The following is a 25,447-nucleotide window of genomic DNA, read 5'->3' as shown; positions in this document are numbered from 1 at the left end:
ATATCCAACTGGTTTACCGGTCACTTTACCAAACCCAGTATCAGCAGCACATATTTCTCCAAGTATCACTTGACACCATGCTTTCACCTCATTCATGCACACTACTGTGAAGAAAACTTGAAATTTCTTTTTATTCAACATCAGGTGTATCTGTTCAGTTCCATTAACACAGGGCAAAAGAATAAATAGAATGAATACTCTATTACTGTCAGACTGTTGCTTCCTTAATTCAAATTAGACTGAAGCTACCACAATAAGACTTCCATAGTTACTCTTAAGTTAGTATACTATCATGATTCTAACCTGAAATCTCTTGACCAAGTAGTTCCATTTCTTGCGGGCCATCATCACGCTGACCTTATCAGTGATTCCAAGCTTTTCCAAGATGTCTCTGAGAAAAATAAAATTACATTGTAAGTTATACTGTACAGTATATTCATAGTCAATGATATACCAAAACCAAGGAAAAAGGAAAGATTTCAGGGAAAGGCAGTCTAAAACAGAAAATCTTGTACAAAATAAAAAAATATTTCTTGAGTTGACAAAATCAACCACTCCCATAAAGCCAACCATTCAGAAATAAACTTGTATAGAAGGACCATGCACCACTGGAAACTAGGAACAACCTTGTGTACACGTGCTCCATAAAGTATCTTTATGATTATCTGTGAGACACAAAGCATGGAGGATTTTGACAATCCTACCGATACAACGGGACAGGAGTCGTATTAATTTAAAAATTCATCGGACTCCTCCATAAAGATACCTTTTGGAGCGTGTGTACATTATTTATTAGAGAAGATCTGCATAAAGAGGAGCTGTAGTGTCATCCCAGAAGGTATTGCATCATCCCATAAATAAAGATAGTGCATTGATTACCTGTGTCTCCAACCTTTAGAAATCTCAAACTCCAGCCATTGTCACCCTTTAAATACTGCAAAAGATTTGAAGAAAGATCTCCATTCTTCACTCAAAATTAAACAGATAAACTTCTCGTGTATCATGACGCAAATTGTGTCAAATCATTGGGTACTATTTTTGCATTGGTTATGCTAATCATGTCATTAAACTTTAAAAATAATCACCAAGAAATAAGTTCTCAAGATAATTGCGTCAAATTTTCGTGCGTCATAGATGATTGCATGATCCCATGAGGCAAGCTCCCAGAAAGTACGAACACGTGGGTGAAGATAAGGGCGAGTCATCTGTCCATCAGTCTCTTCCCTTCAGCTGAGCTGGTCCACCGTGTCGGGCCCATTAACTCCTCTCATGCATATTAAGATTTCAACAACAGCCTACTGCCAGAGTATGGAGGCAAGGACTTGGGGGCAGGTGGCAGGCAAAATGCAAAATTTTTTTTTATAAAGAATGCTGCCTCAATGCCTCACTAGGCCACGGAAGAGACTAGATACAAGACAGAGAACAACTTTGGTGTCAACTGTGTTATGCAAGGCAAGGAAAGGACACAAGCCACATGTGCAATGTCAATGATGTGCCTTTGTGTGTTGGCAAGTGCTTAGATCAGTACCATTCTGAGCAGACTCTCTCTCTCTCTCTCTCTCTCTCTGTTACGCACGCGTGCACGCACACACACTTCCTCTAGCCAATATTCCCCATCTCTAATTCCTAAAGCTGGAAGCTTCATTGGAGAATGTGAGTAAATAATGTTGTTTTTTTCAGATAAGCTAGGAATATATAAGAACCTAATCATAGGTAAGCCTAATGTAATTTTGTTAGAGTGAGAGAGGGAGGAAGCATACACACACATATAGATTGGCAAATAGACACATAAATATTGACAGATATATAAAAAGATTGTATATATAGCCTATGAAAGTGAAAGTGGGTCTCATTAGAGACAGTGTGGATACAGCCTTTGGTACACAAGGAGTCAGCATGACTGGTAATGCACTCAAATGCATACACTTCTCCAAGTTGTAACCTTAGGGAGCTATTTACAACTGGGTGTGACAGCAGTTGAAATGAAAGGATGACAGCAGTTGAAAAGAGTATTTTTTGTCCTTGATTCCACCCACCATATACTGTACTGTAGTGTGATATGAAAAGGTTTATGGGGAAAAAGTGAAGATACAAGAATTTGTTGAAAATGGAATAATTGTGATTAGAAGAAAATTGTCTCAGCAGAAACAATCACAACAATTACAGAAGATTTCAGCACAGAAAATATATAAGTAAGGCAGTCACAATGTGTTGTTATTAAGAAATGTCATGCCTGTTAAAAGCTGTGCTTCTACTATATAAAACCATGAGAGTTTAAAGGATAAAAACCACACAAACAACTTGAAGAGAAAATTGCAGAAGAAGAAATTATTTCATATGAACATAAACAAGTTTGTACACACTCCAAAATTGTTTAAGTCTGAGAGTAAAACAAAAAGACAATATAGTTTTCTATACTGCACTGTACAATATACAAAAAACTGATTGTACGTCTACTGCATATACCACTTACTGGTAGACTGCATTGTGGCCTTTTTGGGATATCTCTGCATGTTTCTCTCCTCGGATCTTGATAAATTTCCGTGTCACATCAACAGACCCTTTAGGAGAGAAAGACATTGAACTTATAAAACCTACTCTTGACTTCCCATATGATAATAATGTATAAACTTTAATATGTTAGTACAGTATATAAACTGTACAGTACTGTATTTAAAACGTCTGTGACAGATATATGGTAATCTTTCTGCTGGCCGGAATCTTCGATCCCCGAAATTCTGCAATGGCGGGAATTTTTTTGGAGCATTCTGAGAAATTCCAGTAAAAATCTCTCCATTCCGTGTATCTGAACGAATTCTTGAGAATTGCATCATGAGCATTTCCAGAACATTCTGAGAAAATCTATTTATTCTGGGGATTCAAAAGAAATTCTGAGATATAGCATCATGTTTCTGACATAGGGACTCATGCAAGGTGCGTGGCTGGGTAGGTTCTGTGGTCGTGAGCTACGACTGGCCACTACTATCGTGTGACTGCATGGGATGCCTATGAATGGCTGATGTATCTCAAAGCCTATCTACACAAACTCTTGCATCACAACATTCTTAGTTCATTGTTTGCTGCCACTGTACAAATTTGTTCGCTCGCTCACTGCTGTTTTTGCATACAATCTGTGTTATGCAGTACTGTACCAGTATATAATCAGCCAAGAAGTGTTAATACATGTAGAAGGTGTGTGTACAGTATACAATGTGAGTAAAATCCTTCATGGAGGGAGAGGAGAGTGACAGTAACACCTGGTACAGGACACAGGCAAGCCATCCTGTATCATCATATCACCATTTGGCCTGCCTGCATCACAAGCTCAAAATGACATCATCTGCTGGTGAGTACAGTAAAATATAGTGTACAGTATGAAGTAGCATATTTTGTTTGTTTACAATATATTGTATGAGTACAGTGGTTATTATTATTATTATTATTATTATTATTATTATTATTATTATTATTATTATCATTATTATTATTATTATTATTGTTGTTTTATTATACTTTCACCCCCAAGGCCTTGATGTGGGTCATTAAAAATGACCTGTACCTGAGTGGGTTAATGACCGTAAAAAAAAAATATATATATAATTATAGCTCTGAGTCGATCCGTGCAAGATGTGTAGTTTAGACTCATGGAAAACTTTCCTCAGTACAGGGTACCTGGAAAAATTCTGGTGTGTGTGATTTTTTTCCATGAATGAGAAATTTTTCTCCATACATGGAAATATCTCAATCCCAAAACCTCTTGGAACCAATTATTTCTGCAAACTGTATTCAAGAATGGTAAATGTGTGCGCAGGTGTGTGTGTGTACCATTATGGCAAGTTCCCATAGAGAGACACTCAGGGAAAGGTGCTTCTATATCCCTGTAATATTCCCAGTAAAGATGTGGCAGCATCACAGTAGCAGAAATTAGTTGGGATTAAACTAGTTTCTCATGGATCTCACTTCAAGTCATCCCTTGCAGTCGTATATAGATATAGATTCATGCATGGCATATATATTTTAACAATATAAAGCAATACATTATTATATGGAAACTATTTGATTCATGTGTGTGTCGGTATCATTCGGCAATACCTCGCTAGCTACACTCACATAAAGTTCTGACGTTCCACAACATTCTTAATATTTGCTGCATATTTTGTAAGTCCAGGCAGGACAAAATAATTTGTATTGGTTATTTATATCATTGGCAACTCAACTCATGTATAATCTTTGTTTTAAGACTCATGCCTCGTGGTCAGTTACCCGCCAACTATCATGATGGATGATGTCCTTCGACTTCTGTTCAGTATTTTATAGGGCTTTTGAAGAAAATAAAAATATTTTGTGTTTTGTAGTACCTATAAGATAGAAATATGATATAAAAGAGCCTTCAAGTAAGAATTGTGTGTTGTATGCTTTGGACTGTGAGGCAGCAGCCCCAAACAAAACATCTTTCATCACTCCACAATGATCATCAACACTCCAGACACTCTCCAACCATGCTACAATATAAAGTTGAATGCAAGTACAGTACATTCTTCTGGTTTTCTTCTTATACTGATTAACCCATTTATAAGTTGTTGTTTCTTCGGGGATTAGCCCATCGGGGCACAGGTCACTGACCCTTCGGGCCCTGGGGGGGTGAAAATATAATAATAATAATAATAATAATAATAATAATAATAATAATAATAATAATAATAATAATAATAATAATAATAATAATAATAATAATAATAATAATAATAATAATATTAATAATAATAAACCATGAAATGATATACAGTATGTATGATGTGTTGTCAAAGTAAGAGAAACAATTGAAACCCTGCAATTGTGTGTAAATGAGGCAGAGTCAGATCAGCAACCTGAGACTTGGTCACAATTTTCGTGATGCCATATGGCAGCAGGGTCTACCATTAGACAACACATTATGCTTCCAATATCTTCCCAGGTGGTAGTACCTCCCTGTTTGATAGCTGCCCACTACCTACTACAGATGACAATGGATTAAAAAAAAATCCCTTGGGGGAGGGGGGGGTGTCAGTGGGACTTAAGTTGCCCTGGCTTTTAAGAGTTAACTGGCATACTTAAGTTATAAGAAATGGGTAAAATTAATATAAATCTTCTGAAAAGAACAACACTTGTTCACTGAATACTGCAGAATGGTCTACTCAGATTTTCTGTAAGCCTAACGAGAGCTAAGACTGAGTATGTAAGCAGGCTAGGGGTTGTGTGGCATGGGCTGATTGGGTGCTGTCACATTTGTCAGGTTTATTTATTGATTAAGTATTGTTTTCTCAAGTGATCAGCCTCTTGTGGTGTATGATTCATCATGATTAATATAACTATTTCAGTAATGGAAGACAAAATTAGTGTATAATTTGTAATTTAACTTGAAAATAAGAGGATAAGCTGTATCAGAAGGTATTCACTCAGGATGCATTCTTGTGAGGGCTTTCAGCAAATCAGCTTACAAGAGGGTTATTATAACATACTGTGTAGTATTTGCTATGGAGATACCTTCCTAGCAGTGTTGTTTATTACTTTTGAATGACACATGATGGCTCAATGATCTCAAATTAACAAAGGTTCAGTGCATTACCCTCATACATTTGCTAACTTCTTTCACATACAGTTCAATATTTACCTGCTCTTACCAAAACACTTGTAATTATGGAAACATGAACAGAAAATTTCTTTACTCCATAAATAAGACAATACTGACAACATTTAAACTCTACATTGGGCTTCCAAACCTGTCTAAATTGCTCATTAGTAAATTTTCCTTTTTCATTGTTTCCAGATTCTAACAAATGGAGGGAGAATTTGATTCATCATCCCATTACATAAACAGAAATTTAAAACAAATGCTTAGCCACCACCCCATACACAAGTGGGGTGAAAGAACAAAAACTCACATGTGTACTCAGGAGACCTGCGTGACTTGGTGCCTCCATCTGGGGATGTGGCCTTGATAGCTTCCATGACAGAGTGCATGGGGGCAAAAAACAACCATCCTCCTTCTACATCACCAGAGATGAGGTTTGGACTGTTCCCATATCCAGGCTTATAGTCTTCAGCATCTGGACCCTAAAACAAGGAATTAATAATTAAACACTTTATTGCTTACAATATATGGAGTGCCCACTAGGGTGCTGCGTCACTACTAACACTAAATAAACTAACGTTCAGAATCCCCAAAGTTGTGAAGTAGAAATCCATGTGGCAAAGGCCTTCATTAATAATGCTACCAAAGACAGTACAGTATTAGAAAAACTGGATTTAAAGAAAGCTTTAAATTAGACCATAGATGTGAGGATATAAGTTTCTTCTTTTGCTTATTTCCATTGTCTCTTGCCGTATGCATCAACAAGGACCTAACCCTGCTGTTTGGTGACCATTAGAATAACTTAGCAAATGAAGATAGCAAGTGGACCTCTTGCCCCACACATGGAGTGGAAGAGCAGCAAGCTCAAGGGAAAATCAGAAGGATGTAAATTACAGGATCCTCAGCCACAAATATTGCTGTCTCAAAAGCCATCTAGGAGCCTAAGGCATTACAATCTCTGGAGTTCCTCAATAGGCTGAGCTCAAGGCTCATTTAAACCACCAGAGACTCTAGAGCATCCAATAAAATGTTCCATTCTTCAACATAATAATCCAGAAGGGGAATGGTTTCTGCATATTGAGCGTGCATCCCTCACCTGAAGAGCTTAAGGGATCTTCAAATTATGATATTCTAGGTTTAGAAAATAACTTGTAATTCTTGCTGCAAAAAATAGGGACAGTAGCCTCAGCTTACACTGTGAGACAGGGACTGAGAACATTTGTGAAGTAAAAAAGTGTGATATAATAATACAGTACAGTACATGTAAGTCCATACAAAATGAGGAATTTGGAACCGGGGGCCCCAAAAATCATGAATGCCTAAAATGTTTATTTATTTAATAAACACAATTAAGAAATGTACAGTGTTCTGGTACACTATGGAAAAAGAGAGAAAACTGTAAAAAAAATTAAGAAATTTGCACAGAAAATAAAAGAAAAATAGCAAATGACATCACAACCTTGCTGCCTCCAAACAACTCGGCATCCTACAGATTCATCAGTAATATTGACTAACTATTATGAAGGTTAACCAGTAACTTGAGTAAATTTCTCTATTAAGGATAAATGCATTCTCGAAATTAACTACTGTATAGTGAATACAGTGGCCTCGCGACTTTCACGATTGCTTTGTTCTAGGGACCCAGCGTGGAACTACCGAATAGCAGGGCTCAAGATATAAGTTTGCTTGTTAAAGGTACTGTTCATTCTAGCAGTTGTGCCCCTTCACCCCCTCCCCCCAATTTCAACCAGAAAACATTCTGCTGCCATTGTAGAAGGTTGTTCCCTTGGTAGCTGCTGTTTTTGTGTACAATTTGCGTGCAGTGCTGTACATTACTGTTCCAGGACACAACCGGTCAAGAATAGTGTTGAGACAAAAAAGTTATTACAATTACATATTACATTCAGCAATAGACAATTGTTAAATAACATAAAAAGGTAGGTGGCATGGTTTATGAATCCTGGGTAAGAAGGTACAGGGAGTTGTGAGTTTGCTTCAGCCTTTTGACTTACCGTATAGGCCATAACGTTACGTCTGTGATAATATTCCTTGTGTTTCTTTATAGTTTTGCTTGTTTTTCAGTTTTCATATTGGTTTTGTATTTGTGATAGTAACACAAGACTCATCACTATAGCCTTCTCTCCCACCACTCCATGCCAAATTGTGAGGTGTCATGTTGTGTTTTTTCAACTCATAATTTCGGGTAGATACACGTAATCTTCTTCTTTTCTTTTTACTGTTACATGCACACACAATCTTAATACCCTAACTCAGTGACATTGTCAAAAGTGACCGCCGCCAGATGGAGTTCATGTGTACCGGCAATAAGGTAGGTAATAGTGATGTAAATTATGCATTCTGATGAGTGTGCCCAGGCCGAGTGCAGATCATGAATTTTTTCTCTCCGGGCGCAAAAGATAATAGTACAAATTGAGTCATAGCACTAGGACTGCTTGTTGAAGGGCCAGACAAACTATCACTTACACTAGAAGGGCCAGGGACACTGGGAGAGGCCTCAGGAGGCACCACATGGTACAGTCTCCTTGCACATTTTACATTTTCCCACTCCTCCATCTTCACCAGCAACATGAGGCATGGTTCAAAACTCTCACAACACTGTTATGAATAAATGAATCATTGTGATGCACGAGAAATCAGTAAAAGCTGCAAGAAAATGTGTGAGAAATGTGGGTCAATATTATATCCTGGGTCCTTTAAACACAAAAGGGAGCCTGGTGTGGTGACCTTGGAGTGCTGTCTACATAGTTGCCAGAACATGCTGATTTCATGTCTAGTATTTATACACAAACATAAAATTATTTAATTTAAATTTTTTACCTCGTACACAAATTCGTGTATGAAAACCCGAAAGCATTAATTTAGATCACATGCAATTTTGCATATGAAAATCCCAAGAGTGTTAAGGGAGTCAAGCCCAGGCTTTATCACCCTGACCCCAAACCGTGGATGAAATTAAATCTATCTTTACTTACTGTAATGCTAAAGAACCATGGAAATGTTTCCTTAGGGATTCATATCATTCAGTAACAGACCCCACAGTCTCCACACCATACTCTGTAATGTGGACTCCTCAAAGGACAGGAGAATATTCTCCCTTCCCTAAATTCTCAGCAGGATACAAACAAAACCCAGAAATAGTGTGTTCCACAGGGAGGAAACATCAGTCTTCAACCAAACTGAGATTTAGCCTCCCTGGAAGCCAAACAGTTCAGAAGGTGATGGACTTCCGTTCCCCACTAGAAACAAGAGCTTAATACTCCTTCCCAGGGTCATCAACTCTTTACTTTGCAGGTCAATATTACTTAGTCCTTGGTTCTTTGGATTCACCAGTCCCACATGAAGAATGGAAAGCCAGTTTGAAAGTTAAAATCCTTGAGAGGATGCTACTTCCCAATAAAAAGGTCTCTGTTCTCAGGACAAATATAATAAAAGTACCACATCCTTAAACTCCACTGGCAAGTTGACACCCTTCAGGGTATTAAACCATACTGTTACCAGAGCCTCAATTCAAGATACTGTATAAGGTATTAAACTCTCCTTAACAGCTGTGTACCATGAAACTGAAGACATAATTTATCCCAAACACTTTTAAACATAGTCTCATGTGGGGGAATTATAATGGAGCAACCTAAATAAGGAAATCGGAAAACTCAAATATCCAGAAGACTCTCAGTTCAACATATGTATAGTACCCACTTATTTAGTTACCTTAAGCTCGAGATAGCGCCGAACAAGCTGGGTCCATTTCTTACGTGCCTCAGCAGGTGTTACATCCTCTGACATAGCCAACTCTTCTAGGATCTCACTGAAAAAGAGAAATATATTACTTTGGGTTAGGTTCTCAAAATGGCCACGAATCGCCAAATCCGTGAATAATATTTGCTGATCGGGGAGGGGGGGGATACATTTTTATTTGTGTACAAAGAAATATATATTCCCTTTGTGTTTGCCCTTTTGCCCTAAGGACAATTGTTTCTTTTGCCTGTATATACACACACACAAAACACATACAAATAAATACTATGGGAAAATACTCTCACAAATAATCAGAAACAAATTTATTAAAAATGTGAGGCTACCCTCAAGTCCGTGTGTGTCTACACACACACACACACACACATATTTACAATACAGGTAAAGGAAATTATTGTCTCTAGAATGAATGGCTCCCTGTCCCAGCCGTGAAAATGCCAGCAACTTTAAAACTACCCACAGACATTCTTGGGTACATCCAGTGTCATCCGCAAAAAAAAAATCAGCAAATTTGGGGAGCCCCGTGTACCAAACTTTGTCAAATATAACTGTACAGAAGAAAGTTCAGTACTGGATGAGATTTTTGGATTCGTTTATACCAAAAAACTCCATTTATCAAACTAGCTGTTCGACAATTATTTTAGTAGGGAGATAATACTGTAATAATGATAATAAAAAACACTGAATACTGTATTCAGAAATGTAGGAATTGTAGGAATCTAAGTAAGAAATCAGATGAAATTAGAATGAGTTGCAATGGGACTCAGCAACAAAAAAGGACCACTTTCTCTTGACACCTTTTATATTCTTCCAAAATAATGGCTCCATAAGAGGTATACTTATAATCAAATTTGTTACTGTACTTACGCAAACACAGGAGCTGGCCCCAAAGAGACCATATCTGCTTCTTTGGCACCTCGAAGTTCAATGAAACGAAGAGTTCTTGCCTCTGTCCCTAGAAGCAATTACCATTATCATTACTGTATAGCACTAAAAAGACAAGAAGGATTCAAGTACAAAATCTCATTTTATGATCAAGCAAAAGAAACAATTAACCTGCAAGGTTTATATGGTGTGATGGCTAGAGAAGGGCGATTAATCCTGTCCAACATAATGGAGGATTTTCTGAAGACCTTGAACCTCCAATAACCAGTTCAAATTACAAGACCTACTGTTTCAAGAGTGTAAGATAGAAACTCTGACATGAGGCATGGCTGGAACTTGGAAAGATAGTTGCATCATAATATATGATCAGTTTCAGTTGTGATTTTACTGAATCACCATATGTATGATTAAAAAATCCACGGTGAAAAAACAATACCTACTAATACTACAGAATGATCTATTAGTACAATTGCATAACTCACAGGTTCAGGTTATGTTCTAACTTGTCACTTCAAGCTTATTCTTGAAACATTAACAAGTCTCCAATTATGGATCAAGTATCATCATTTACTGAGTTACCTTCATAAAACAAGTCACCTGTCACTCAAAATGTTGCATCAGATATTGGGCTGCCTATCAAACATACAGTAGCTATATCTTGTGAAAATTGTAATTTTTTTATCAAACTACAGTATAACAAACTAAAAAAGGTGTACCAAAACAGATGCTATCACTTACATACTTCATCTACCTCTATGCCCTCCATTCCTTGCGAATTATCATCAGCTTGAGATTCATTCATATCTTGGGAATCTTCATCATCAAATCCCTCACCCATATTGTCATCATCTTCCATAATCCCATCTTCATCCTCTTCTTCATCTTCATCTTCTTCCTCCTCCTCGTCTTCTTCATCTTCATACTCTTCGTCCATATCATCAATTGACTGACCTTCTTGGAATGCCCCTTCTAAGCCATTCCCTTCCTCAACAACCCCTCCTGTTCCATCCATCTCTTCAGGAACAGATATTGGGAGTACAGAAGGGGGCATAGTGAGGAGAGCATCATGCATGGCAGCATAAAAGGGCCAGGATGGAGGAGCTGCATCTTCAGGTTCTAAAGCTGGTTGGCTTAGTTCCTGAGGAAGAAAAGAAAATACAACACCAAAATTTCAAGACTTCATTACCCCCAAAGTTCAATGTTCAATATGACTCAAAGAAACCAAGAACCTTTAACTACAAGTAATCCTTTGTGTTTTAATAACTGAAAATGAAGCAAATTTCTCTTAACTGAAGCACTACAGTTCAACAAATGTTATGCTCTTCCACAAAACAGATGTTTAAAAGGTATGTGCCATGCTATTTAACTTTACAGGTATTGTGTGACTGTCGTGTGCTACTAAGTGCACACAAGAGAAAAGGCAAATGGTTCACTGTACAGCATAATACTATACAGTAATCTATCCAAGTACGGTAAGGTCAATGGGAGTCACAAAACATGACTTTAACGATACTGTATAGGGCCACAGTGGTTCTTAACCTTTAACATTCTGTGGCTCCCCCAGACAAAATATGATAACCTCCATGGCCCCCATCTACATCTTTCTTGGACAAAACAAAGTAAAGTCGCTTGAATGAGCTTGCTGGATATGAGATTTTAATATTTTAGTAGTGGTACAGTACCAATAGCTACAGGGACAGCATAAGAAAATGGTATTAAAAGGTTCCAAGTCATAGATATGTGAAAAATAAAAAGCTCTGTTTTGCCTGCAGTAAATGCAGTGTAGTATAACCTCACCAAAATAAACTCAACTCAACAACAACTCAGGCAATCAAAACTATGGGTGTGGTGCATGCACATAAAATTTGATTATTGATTAGCATCATTAGCTCATATGGTTTAAACTCGGGTATGAGGGTCAATCCTTATTTAATTTTATCTTGAAGTCACATGGTCCAAATTACCCCAGGGCCCCCCAAGAAATACACCATGGCCACCAGGTTGGGAACCACTAGAACTAGATGAGTAACAAGACAAAAGTATTAATAACCTTTCTGTAGGGTCAATTTAGCATCAGCTTTGTAACCAACATACAGGTACAGGTTGACAATCCCTTATCCGAAATCCTTGGGGGCCAGAGGAATTTCGGATTTCGGAATTTTTCGGTTTTAAGAATGGCTAATGGTTTTTTAATGTATTAGCCCACCCGGGCATAGATCACCGACCCACATCAGGGCCTGGGGGGCGAAAATATAATAAAAATTATAATAATAAAAATTATAATAATAAAAATTATAATAATAATAATAATAATAATAATAATAATAATAATAATAATAATAATAATAATTCATACGTCTAGGTCGTGTTTCTCACTTTTGATCTTTTTTCATTCTTGAATTTCTTTATTATTACCGTATTATTATTATTATTTTATTATTACAGTACTCCTGTATTATTGTTATTTTTATTAATTTTATTATTATATATTATTATTATTATTATTATTATTATTATTATTATAATTAATGTTATATTATTTTATTTTGGTGTATTTTTATTAAAATTTTTATTTACTATGAATAATTATTATTATTATAATTATTATTACTATTATATATTCGCCCCCCAGGCCCTGATGCAGGTCAGTGATCTATGCCCGGGTGGTTTTCAGAACTTTTCGGTTTTCGGAATTTCGGATAAAGGGTTGTCAACCTGTATAGTAATCCCTTACAAGGTGCAAGAATTTAATTTTAAAATTCTCCTGCAATTTGCAAAACCATGGTTGATAGGGACTGAATCTAATGGGAAACAAGGAATTTAGGGAAATAGCCCCTTCAAAACATACCTTAAGACCTATCATATCCTATACAGTGCAATACTGTACAGGGTGTTATGCCATACTGTACATCTGAATCCCTCTAACTTGCTCTTCACTAATTCAGATATTTTGGGTGATATAAAAATTAATATATAATACTGGACAATTTTTTGACAATGAGATCCAAATATCCGAATAATAATGAAGTTGTCAAATTTACTTGCACATCTAGCAAGTTAAGACTTGTGGTCCTGTATGGAAGAACAATGCTTTAGGCACTGCCCGTGAGTAATGCTTGTCTGAACACCCTGTGCATGTGGGAGTCAAGCAAAGTGAATTAGCTCTTTGTGTTTGACAGTATCACTATTGCATTACCCATGTACCAAGAAGTGCAGCAGTTGAATGGATACATCACTTGTCTCCTATTTCAGGGGGTCGGTTGTTCGATCCCCAGACACTCCCAGATCACCCAGCTGTAAATGGGTCCCTAAGTTTACAAGTTGGGGAAATGAATGTGTGCAGTAATGGCAATGCTGCCTCCTTGTGTACCAAAGGCTTAGTATACAGTGTGCTGTATCTACACTGTCCCTACCTTTTTAACTTATACGGTCGAGAAATAAAGGCAAATTGGGTATCAATCAGTGAGATGCAGGTCATCTGTCCAGTGCTTCCAGTGAACTAGGTTGGACATCAGAGAATTCTACAATCAAAACAATTACTTTTGGATAACTCCCCAAGTAACATTAATCTTTTGTTGATCAATGAATAAATCAAACACCTGGATTTCAGCAAAAATCAAAATTAGGTTTCATATTTTGTACTGTACAAATTACCCACTTGAGTCGCTGAAAAAAATCTAAAAAAAAAGATAAAACTTTCAAGTGTGATGACCAAATACAGTAGAGTACAGTACAGACAATGTACTGTAGTCTGAAAAATTTGGGCTGGAACAATTGGTGCAGAGCACTTCTGGGAATGAGAGATTTCCGGGTAATGAGACGACTCTCTCAAAGCTGGAAAAATCCCTTAACCCAAGTAATGGAAAAATTTTCTTGGAAGTTCCAGAATTATGCACTATTTCATCTTTCAAAGCCAGAAAAAATCCCTCATCCCTGGAATTTTACGGGTACCGGAAAAATATTCTCAGAATTTCCAGAAAATGCTCCTGCTTTTCATCTCTCAAACCTGGAAAAAATCCCCCATTCCCAGAATTTTACGGGTATCGGGAAAATTTTCTCAAAATTTTCCGGAAAATGTGCACCTTGGAAAATCACTCCCAAAGCCGGAATTCTTCAGAATATTCCGACTTTGGGAACGATTTTCAAAAAAAATTTCAATTCCAGCTATCGGAGAGTTCCAGGTTTGAGGGATTCCAGCCAACGAAGATACGTATTACTGTTTACAACTGTTTAAAGCTGTCATCACTGAGAGGCATGTTTGAAGAGTAACTAGTAGGCTTGGTGGGTTCAACACAGCTTCTTGGAATCAATGCCAGTTTATAAAGATCCCTAATATTTTATATGTATGAATTCTATTTAACCCTAAAGCCTTCTTAACTCTTCGACATTAATTACCAGGGACTTGCATTTTGACAGTAAAGTGCAAATAAACCTCCCACCTTATATTAATCCCCCCCAGACTCTGATGGCTTCCACATCTCTGCAGAACCCACATGGCTACAGTTTGTACACATCTTTACATGTTTTTCAAATGATACCTAACTATTATTTCACTTAAGTTCACGATTTTGTACCTACAACAATCAATCACAAATTTTTAATGAAAATACAGGTATACTATATGAGGTTAGATATGTAATTATTAAGGCTATAAATATTTGTTTTACATGAAATGGAAGTAGATATTCAATATCATTATTACAGAATCATTTTTTGGAAATCATAAAAGTCTGTCATCTGGGTTGCCGCAAGGGACACAGTGATTGAAGTCAATGAGTTAAACTAATATTCAACTGCTACATATCTAGAGCAAAGCATATCAACTAAAAACAATTGTTTTCCCAGAGTGGTTTATAACGATGCCTAGATACTAATTAAAAATCACCAATAAAAAATGTATTAACAAACGTGAACTCCCGATCAAATAAGACTTTTGTGAATAGATTAATATATATACAACATGGTCCAAGATTTATAAATAAATAAATAAATTTCACATACCTTATACCTAGTAACAAGAGCATCCCAATGCTTGCGAGCCTGACTGGGGTTAACTTGACCTGTCAAACCCAGTTCATCTATTATTGATCTAAAAGAGAGAGAAACGTATATAAATTTGCAATACTGTATACTGCACTGTAACCCGAACCAATTATTATCATTTTAAATACGTGTATATATATATATATATATATATATATATATATATATATATATATATATATATATATATATATATATATATATATATATATATATATATATATATATATATATATATATATATATATAATATATTTCATGTAGATCCACAATGAAAACATGGATAAGATAAATCTTGATAAAATCACACAAGGAAAAGGGAAACAATGGAGCACCTTAACTTTCATCTTTATTCAAGACATCTTCAGAGGCAACTGAATTACATGGACAGAGAGAGGCTTAAATATACAGGGTGACCCTATTAAACATGAAGTCAGGTCATAATCATGACATCCACTGATCCGCACACCAACACCACCACACACGTAGAGGAGCTTAAGAGAAAGGGCGACGTGACTACTCAAGTTAAGTCAGGTAAAAAATATGAGACCCACTAATCATCTATCCTACATCTACCTCGAATGCTTTCAAAGCATTAATAACCTTGGGCCACTGACAAATAAATTTGTGTAACATATTATCAGTTTTGTACTGACCATCACTAAGGTTTATAGAATTCAATATCTAATCAAACTAGCTTCAACCAGAATCTTTCTGTGACACATGATGATTTATACATTTCTAAACTGTTTTCCCAATCTATGGGATGACTATTATTCCTTTTATGAACGAACAGTGCACTGCTTTCAGATGCCGTTCTTATATTGTACTTGTGCTGTTTAATTCTGAGTTGCAATGCTTTCCCAGTCTGACTTACATAATTTCCATTACAGTTGCTACATGGAATGCAGTAAACACTTCCATTTACACTCAAGGTTGGGCTATTCTTAATTAATATATTAGTAATAGTTGAGTCATACTTAAAAACAACATTAATGTTTAATAATTTAAGGGACTGAACTAACGGGACAAATTCATTGCGATAAGGTAGAGTAAAAATATTCTTAAATGTAGGAACTGGCCCAAGGTCAAAAATGCTTTGAAAGCACACTAGACAAAACCCACAACTCTTATGTTATATTTTTCATGAGCCCATGTTAAATCTCCCATGCTTTGTTTTTGTTGAACATCTTTGTGGATAATTCTGGTAACTATGCTGAGGCAGTGCAGGACTCTTGCCCATTAGTATTGGATGAACAATGGATGCATCAAGAAATACCGCATCTGCTCATGTGCCCCCAAAAAAAAATTACCTGTACTCAAATAAATCACACAAAATCTTTAGTACTGTACAGCACTTTTAAAAACTCAAATTCTCTAGAAAGTTACTTGAGTAGAGTACAGTATAGTATAGTATAGTATAGTATAGTAAAGTAATGAAATACTGTTACTTTGTTACTTGGAACCTCTAGTTCTTGCACATTTAAAATTGTCAACACTTTGTTTTGGCTCATTATGGCAGCCAATCATTTCTATGGAACCGTATAGGGTTACCATATAGTAATACGTATGTGCCTTTTTACATGGTCAGTCAGGCCCTTGCGCCAATAGAGAGAGGATTTGAGTTGTCTGATTGGAGGGGATTGGTGGCCCAGAGGTCTTGCCGAACTGTACATCAGTAATATTCATCTGTTTACTGAAGTGATAAAGAAGGAAAAACAACTGAACAACTGTTTCCAGAAAATACTGAAAGTAAGTCTAATGACGATGAAACTAGTGGAATAATGAAACCAGCAACAATATATAAGAGGCAGAGGTCAAAAACATCATACAGCAGAGTAGTCCCATTGATGACTCCTGTACGTGAAGATGATGCAAGTGACATATCATGCAACTTTCAATACCATGTCATGGTAATGCAATGTAATTTTCTTCATAACTTTGTGAAACAGGTATTTTCCATCTTATTTTAAGAAAAAAATTACACTGACACATCCATTAAATTCATTAGCCACAGATTTAAGGGTTAATATATCTGTATTCACTTAGCTTTTGACTTTATAAATGTATAAAATTACAGGAATTTATTATTAATTAAATATGATGTACATTATTTGGGAAACTTACTGAAATACATAATCTGGAGTTTCATTGCAGTGTATCTTCAGACGAGCCCTGGACTGTATGAAGCAATATGTCTGCTCATCTGTCCCTGGAAGGAGTTAAGGACAGTTAAAATTAATAACCGAGTGCTAATAATGGTATAATTAACAATGTTAAAATCCCAAATTAATCTACAGCAACTACAGTAACTGTGATAAAATACTTGAACTGGATTATGCAGTATACAGTATATGTATGTATCATGGTATACATAACATCACCAATTATCATCATCAACATTTTACAGCCCCTTTTCATGCTCCGATGGATTTGCCGCAATTACTTGATGGCCGCTCTCCAAGCTGTGCCGTCCCTAGCAGCCTCTCTCATCAGGTTCTTAACTACTGTAATGCCAATTCTTACCAATAATTAAGTTATTTTGCTTGATACACTGCACAAATTACTGATGGATACATCTACAATGAACAAAAACAGGTTAACACATCTCACATGAAGGATTGACTTTGTAAAGTACTTCTTTTTCTAACTAGAGCTAGGTGACTTTTGCAAGCACAAACACCAAGGCAGGGAGACTCAGGAAACTCTTGACACTGGATCCTGAGGACTAACCTTAAAACATTTCATCCCTTACTATAAGAACTATCACCATTAAATTGGTGTCAGTGAAGACTTCCATCAAAGACAGAGTCTAATTAAAGCTATGCTTACCCTTGTGGGCATGCATGCACCTATACAGTACTCCATTCACATGAGCTTTGCAACCAGGGTCTAGAGCAGATTTTATTAATGCAACTGATTGGCTGGCAGAATATGGCACATTAGGTTAATCTAGAGCACTTTTTTCTTTATTTTGTTTCTTTAAACAGTACTGTACAGTATTCTGCAATTATAAGTACTGGGTAATACTGTACTGTACTAACAATTAAGTGTTGATCTAGAAGAGTGGTTCTTAACGTGGGGGGCACACACCCCCTGGGAGGGGGGTATTCCAATCTTTCAAGAGGGACACAAAAGAACAAACCTATTTCTGATTCAGAATATATAACCCCACTGAAATAAAGTTGTAATGAAAAAATTAGTGTGGCGAAGTACAGCAAGGAAAACTTGCCATTCATTAAACTTAATCAGAGACATCATTCCTTTTCTCAGGACCCCCATGAGGATTATCTGATATTTTTGGAGATACAGTAAAGAAGTACAGTGATCCCTCGGTTAACGATTTACCTTCCATAAGATTCTTAACTTCGGTTAACGAGCAATCCCTCGAATAACGAGTTTTTTACGAACCGACCTCAACATGTTTTTGCTTGCACTGGCCGGGCAACCAGCTTTAGCATCAGTCCGCCAATACATTAATCGGTTCTAGGGCTTAAATTCCTAACTATTTTAGTAAATATCAAGAAGTTTATACTATTCAATAATTTTAAAAGTTTAATATTCAATTTTTTAGTCATTTTAACAATTATTGAACATAATTGAAGGTAAAGTGACTAGTTTAAAGCGCAGCATCCAGCCTCTTAACACAGCAAACAGGCGTTAGTCTCTCTCTGTTTTCACTGGAGGTAACATCTTGCTTGAGAATCTCTTCAACTAAACGCTTTTTTTCTGTGTTTCCAAGCAAATTATTGGTCATTTTGAAATATATTTTACATATTGACAATATATAATGCAGTGCAGTGTTGATTTAAAGAAAATAATCTTGAAATACACCAAGAGAACTAAAATTTTATGGGTGAAATGGTGCCATGGGGTGACTTCTCTTCCACCCCAATGCCTTCTCTTCTTCCTTCTCCTCCACCCCTATTGTAATTCCCATCATCATCATCATCATCCAGGAGCATTCTACATACACACCTCAAAGTAAGTGAACTTTTCTCCCATTTTTGTTGAATTTAGGAAATTTTCGGTGAGCTGGAACCAATTACCCAAAACCCATTGAAACAATGGTTTCGGTTAACGAACGACCTTCTGGAACGGATTGAGTTCGTTAACCGAGGGGTCACTGTATGTAGTTAAACAGCATAACATACAATTTTCTTAGTTACAACTATGTCATACTTCACATGTATGCATTATTAATTAATAAATTTTCTTTTAACCGGGGATATAATTATGCCACAACTGTGTCACATATGTACATCATCATTTGATTAATTTAATTATTTTTTTTATACCTGGAGGTACTGTATATGAGGTTCAGCAACAGAGCAGACAGTTTTCTAGGTTGACGTTTGATATCTGATTACGGAAATAATTTTTTATAAACAACATTGACGAGAAAGCTGCTTCACAGACATAAGAGATTTCAAATTGTACCAAAACCTTCATAGCTCGATTTTTAACCCCTGGATGTCTCTTTGATAAATTAATCCAAAACTTTGATGTGTCATCATAATGTCAAAATTCACCCTTGCCTTGTTGTCAGCCTGTAATTCTAACATTTCGAGTGCAAAAGAGTCAAAGTTTTACATCAGTCTTGAACTCAGGGAATCTATCAGCGAAATTTGCTCCCATTTTATGCCCACATCCATGGGAAACAGAGAGTGAACTGAGTTGAGAAAAGTTCAAAGGTTGTAAAATGTGTCATCAGGGCAAGTCTGACTTGACACAAGGAGAGTAATTGCGTTAATTGTCTTGGCAACAATTTATAGTCCTGACTTAATGAGACAGTACCTGTTGGCCACATCCTTCAGTCCTTGACACCGGGACTTAAAAAAAAGTAATCACCTGTGACTACTGCAAGACCCAGGTGACTTCAGCAACCCCATGAGTTTTATGGGACCCCAGCAAACCACTGCTCTACAATATAAAGTAATACTTCAGGACAGTAGCCCAGGCTACCCAGCCAATTACAGGTGTAACAAAATAATTATCGTATAAAAAAATCTTAGATAAAAATAATCATAGTAAGTTTTTTAACACAACATAACCTAACCTAGGTTATGGTTAAGTTATGTTAAAGGCATAATAGAAAAGTACCCAGTACTTCATGACCATAGAACTAATACCCCATATTTTCAGTGTTATTGTATAGTACATGACAAATGGGGTTGGAATATGATAAAATCTAAAGAGTATAAATTAAATGTCTAGTGTTGTTAGTACAATTTATTTACAATCATATGCAATCTGACATGGATTTTACAGTAAAAGTCCAAAGTTCTGGCTCTCTTCCTGAATGCAGGTTTCAACCCATTGTAATAGTGACTGTCATAAATGTTTTAAGACTCCAGGGGCTGTTGTGAATGCTTGTAGCACTGTTATGCACTCACTAATCTGGACCTCTGTAATGTGATGGGTCAAGGGAAATTAGGTCAAGTGATCAAGGTGGCCTTGGCACAGGGCCCCCATGCCCTACCCACCCACCAGACATTTAAGAATTCCATTGTTATTTGAGCAAAATGAGCTGGGGCACCATCATGCATACACTGTACCAGTTAGTGACATATCCTTATGGGCACATCCTCAAGCATCACTGGCAAAGTGTGCTCAAGAAAATGTATGTACAGTATGTTTCACCTGTCCGTCATTGGGGTAACATAAGGTAGTCACCAACAATGCCAACCCAATCACTGATTGTGAATCGTACCTGAAGAGATGTACATGTTACTGCATGTGGATTGTCAAAAGACCCACTCAACTGTTACCACTTATTATAAATATAACTCCAAAACTCCAAGAGTAGGTGTATTGGGAATGAGGCTTGAAGATGATAATTATGCAGATTCTAACCAGGACAAGGCAAAGCCACTGAACAAATTCTTTTCCTCGGTGTTCACAAGGCAGGAAATGAACAATCTTCTTGTATTTCAGGAAAGACAGTATGACACAATGCTGACCCATATTGTGTTCTCAGAAGAGGGTATAAAAAATAAATTGGCAAAGCTAAAGGTTCATAAGCGTCCCAGCCTTGATATGGTGCATCCCAGAGTACTAAAAGAGTTGAGCAATTAGCTTGCTGAGTCCCTAAAGACCTGTTCTGTAAATGCAAAAGGTGTCCAGTGACTGGAAAATGGCTTATGTGAGTCCTATATTCAAGAAGGGCGATTGTCACTCCTCGAATAATTATAGACCGGTGAGCCTGACCAGCCTAGTATGTAAAGTACTTGAAAGCATTACAAGAGATGCCAAGATGGAACATCTACTACGAAACAACCTTGGAAAGGATTTTATGCCGGGCTGCTCCTGCTTAACACAATTACTTAGGGTACTGAATATTTGGACCCATATTCTGGAACAGGGTGGTAATATCAACAATATATACCTAGATTTTGCCAAGGCTTACCCCATGAAAGGCTGAGAATTAAACTGTAAGGGTATGGGATTTGGGGAAATGTCTCAGTGTGGATTGGAGGGTTTCCTGATGACCGCAAACAGCGTGTCGTGATTAATGGCACAAAATAATCATGTGTACCTGTGACAAGCAGGGTACCACAGGGCAGTGTACTGGGCCCATTGTTGATTGTTTAAAAAATGACATGCCAGAAGCTATACACTCCTTCATACAAATGTTTGTGGATGATGCCAAGTAATTCAGGTAAATTAAGACCAAACAGACTATGAAGAGCTACAGAAAGATCTGTCAGCTTCAAGAGTGGTCGAAGACATGGCTGCTAAGATTTAATGTCATGACGTGTCAGAGATTGCACTGAGGTTGTACCAACAGTAAGGAGGCATATCACATGTCCCAACAGGACAAAGAAACTGCATTAACAGAGACTGAATGTGAAAAGGACCTGGATGTGTATGTTGACAATTAACTTGTGTTCTCAGGCCATTGTGAGAAGAAGGTGAATCAAGCAACTAAACTAGTAGGTCTCATCAGAAAGTCATTCAGATGTCTAGATGGTCCGTCCTTCATAACGATCTTAAGAGTGAGGTGCTTCCCTGTTTGGAGTACTGTCACCCCATCTGGTTCCCGAGATATGCTAGGGACTGTCAGTTCATTGAAAATGTTCAAAGGACTGGTGCATGCACTCCGGCACCTCAGTTACTGAGAGAGATCAGAACACCTGCAACTGCCTAGCTTATACTACAGATGGGCAAGGGGTGACTTACTCAAAGTGTATATACATTTCAGAGGGCACTACTCAATCGAGTGTCCATACCTGAAGCTGGTGGATGCCCGCCCCACAAGGAGTCACAGCTCAAGGCTGAAGAAGCCACAAGTCCAGAAAACAGAGAGGGGAAACATTTTTGGAGTGAGAATTGTGAACTCTTGGAACAACCTGCCAGTGTTGTAATGGCACTGAGTGTGAGCACTTTCAAGACCAGACTTGACCAACAATGGAGCACTGGTAACAGAGATGTGACCGACAACCCAAATGGCTAAAAAGCAGATTAGCGTTGAAGAGGATAAAAAAAGAAAAACAAAAACTATGGGGTATTAACACTGGTCATGGAGTCATTTATCGTTATGCACGTTTCAGAAATACATCCCCCCAAATTATGAAATGTAGCTGAGTAATCCAGGCTACTGTCCTTAATTATTGCCCCCCCCAAAAATCCTAAGTTTCTGGTAATCGTGAGTTGGTGTTCAAGAGTATGAACTGATAAGGTTTGGTAGGTTGGTTAGGTTTGAGTGATTCCTTTTGCCTGTTATAGAAGGTAAACTTTCAAAATTTCTAAAGAACCTAAATGCCTTAATTACTCTGCATGAGGTTGATATAGGCTATTTTCACAGATAAACTTTTTTTCTTAAAAGTTATCTTGTTTCAGTGCACAAAAATAGTGATGTACTATAGTGTTCCACAATTTGCTCAAAAGTAGCTTAGAACAGCAACATTTGCCTTAGAATACAGTTCCAACAATTGACAATAGAAATTAAAACTTGCCACAAAAATATGATTAGCTTTTTTCTGTATAATTGATAAATTAAAAAAAAAAAGCTATTAACAGCTTTCTTTGGACAATCGTTTGTTGGGTATAATTTGACTTGTTGCCACCCAAAGATAGTGTAAATATATAATTAATTTAAGGAAAATAGCCTAACCAACATACTATACCGAGCTCTGATTGACTAACAATCTAACAAATAAAATGCTAAATATCCCGCGATAGAAATGCCAAAGAAGAAAAGTCTTTTAGAATGGTCAACAAATTTTCAATATTCTTTGGGTGTCAACAAATGAAATAGTTCCCCTTTGATGGACTGACTGAATTAGGAAAATAATGAATACGTGAATCTTCTAAATAAAAAGTTACCATAGAAATATCAAAAATCCTTGTGCAAAATAGACAAGCCAACTTCAATTTGTGTAATGCAACGCTTTGCTCGTTTCTAATTAATGTGTACTTTGTATATATTTAGATAAATATTTGGTAGAGTATATACAGTATAGTATATGTATCTACCGTATTTTAACCTTTGTAATGAGAACTGTCATCCCTATTAAGCTGAACGATCATGATTCTCACTATAGAATTAACGAGTGTTCTTAGTACTTCTGGTGTATTTTATTAATTTTATTTAATTAAGAAGGTGCCGTATGCATGTGTAACAGCAATCATTTCCACTTCAAGCTTTGCTAGCCCACACTGATTAGTCTTCAATTAGAATATGACTCCAATGTATGTGATCCACTGACCTACTGTATATATGCTGCTAATGAATATGATGTATTTCCTTCTTTGTGTATGAACCTCTGTCCTGCGTGGCAGTGAACAGTGGCATTACCCACATGAATCTGACCTATATATAGTGTCAATGAATATGATGCATTCTTTGTGTATGAACCTCTGTCCTGTATGGCAGTGAAAAGTGACATTACCCACATGAATCTGACCGACGTATATGTATGTATGTGTGCGTGTGTGCATGTATATGTACGTGTACATGTATATGTGTATGTATATACGTATATGTATGTATATGTGTGTGTGTTTACATATATGTATATGTACTGTCAATGAATATGATGCATCTCTTTGTGTATGAACCTCTGTCCTGCATGGCAGTGAACAGTGACATTACCCACATGAACCTGACCTCTATACATATATAGTTGTTAATAAACATGATGTATTTCTTTGTGTGTGAACCTCTGTCCTGCGTGACAGTGAGAAGTGATACCACCCTCAGTGTCAAGACCTGACTGAATTACTCACAATCGGCAAACTGTACTACAAGCTTTGCCAATAAATTTGTTAAACTAAAAAAAAAAAAAACTTCAAGCTTGTCATAGGCAGTTAGGATGTAAAACGAACAATGTCAAGGAACTCGGACATTTGACTTAGCTTGTCCGAATGTATTGATCATAGTTAGTTAAAGCAGCACAAAAGGAAGCCTCGTGCGGGTGTTGGGAGGCAGGGACCTATCACAATGGCTTCTATATACCACATATACCCCCAATACATTTTACAACGTTATAATTATTCCCATTTACATGTATTGGGATAGTAACGAAAGGCTACGTATAATATGGTCCGGTTTTTAATCCCATAGTCACGTAATCGGATCAGTACGAACGTGTCCGCCATTACCAAGGTCGATGACGTAGTCGAGAAAAAGCGAACACAATTTATGGAAAGAAACCTATTTACTTACATGGAAAGTCGGATTCCATTATGCCAAATGGTTCTTGGGTATTTTCATCAGTAGGAATTTTATATTATAGCGTTGAACGTTACGGAGATACTATATAATATGGTAAAATGTGTCCAGCAAAACTACATCGTAGCCGAGGCCCCCACAACAAAAGTCGCCATTTAGGACGCGCGGACAAACAGTAGAGATGATATACTATTACCAATAACTTTTATACTCCACAAATTTTTTATGTTAAATTGTCAACCATTATTTCCAGTAAATTATTAAAAACGGTAATTGGTACTAATATTAAACATTATTTCATTTCAGGATTTTGATCAACAGGATATAAACAGCATAAAAACGAAGATCCTTCACAATAATATATGACTAAACTAAATTTTAATTTAAAAAGTTCATTATGAAAAAAAATAGGTGTATCGTTACAGAAAAAGATAAACAGAAAAGAGGAATTATGTAAA

General features: G+C 36.7%; 1 protein-coding gene across 3 annotated transcripts in view; it reads right to left on the bottom strand.

Annotated features, from left to right (window-relative positions):
• Positions 1-25,143, bottom strand: part of LOC121855306 — a 45,620-nt gene extending 20,477 nt beyond the window's left edge. The window contains exons 1-10 of one of the 3 annotated variants that reach the window (XM_042350188.1): positions 24,545-24,657; positions 17,441-17,525; positions 15,272-15,359; positions 13,467-13,564; positions 11,009-11,408; positions 10,253-10,340; positions 9,341-9,437; positions 5,922-6,093; positions 2,474-2,561; positions 304-391 (exon numbers count right to left, since the gene is read on the bottom strand). In XM_042350188.1, the coding sequence (XP_042206122.1) occupies positions 304-391; positions 2,474-2,561; positions 5,922-6,093; positions 9,341-9,437; positions 10,253-10,340; positions 11,009-11,342 (867 nt within the window). In that variant the 5' untranslated portion in view covers positions 11,343-11,408; positions 13,467-13,564; positions 15,272-15,359; positions 17,441-17,525; positions 24,545-24,657. Of the gene's footprint in view, positions 1-303; positions 392-2,473; positions 2,562-5,921; positions 6,094-9,340; positions 9,438-10,252; positions 10,341-11,008; positions 11,409-13,466; positions 13,565-15,271; positions 15,360-17,440; positions 17,526-24,544; positions 24,658-24,983 lie in introns of those variants that run through there. The other 2 variants (XM_042350187.1, XM_042350189.1) reach the window with 2 other exon arrangements.
• Between the last annotated feature and the right edge of the window lie 304 nt (positions 25,144-25,447).

Source organism: Homarus americanus, unplaced genomic scaffold, assembly GCF_018991925.1.
Source record: "Homarus americanus isolate GMGI-L3 unplaced genomic scaffold, GMGI_Hamer_2.0 scaffold32063, whole genome shotgun sequence".
NCBI lineage: Eukaryota > Metazoa > Arthropoda > Malacostraca > Decapoda > Nephropidae > Homarus > Homarus americanus.
Note: the sequence above shows the minus strand (reverse complement) of the source record. Positions and strands in the feature narration are given on the sequence as shown.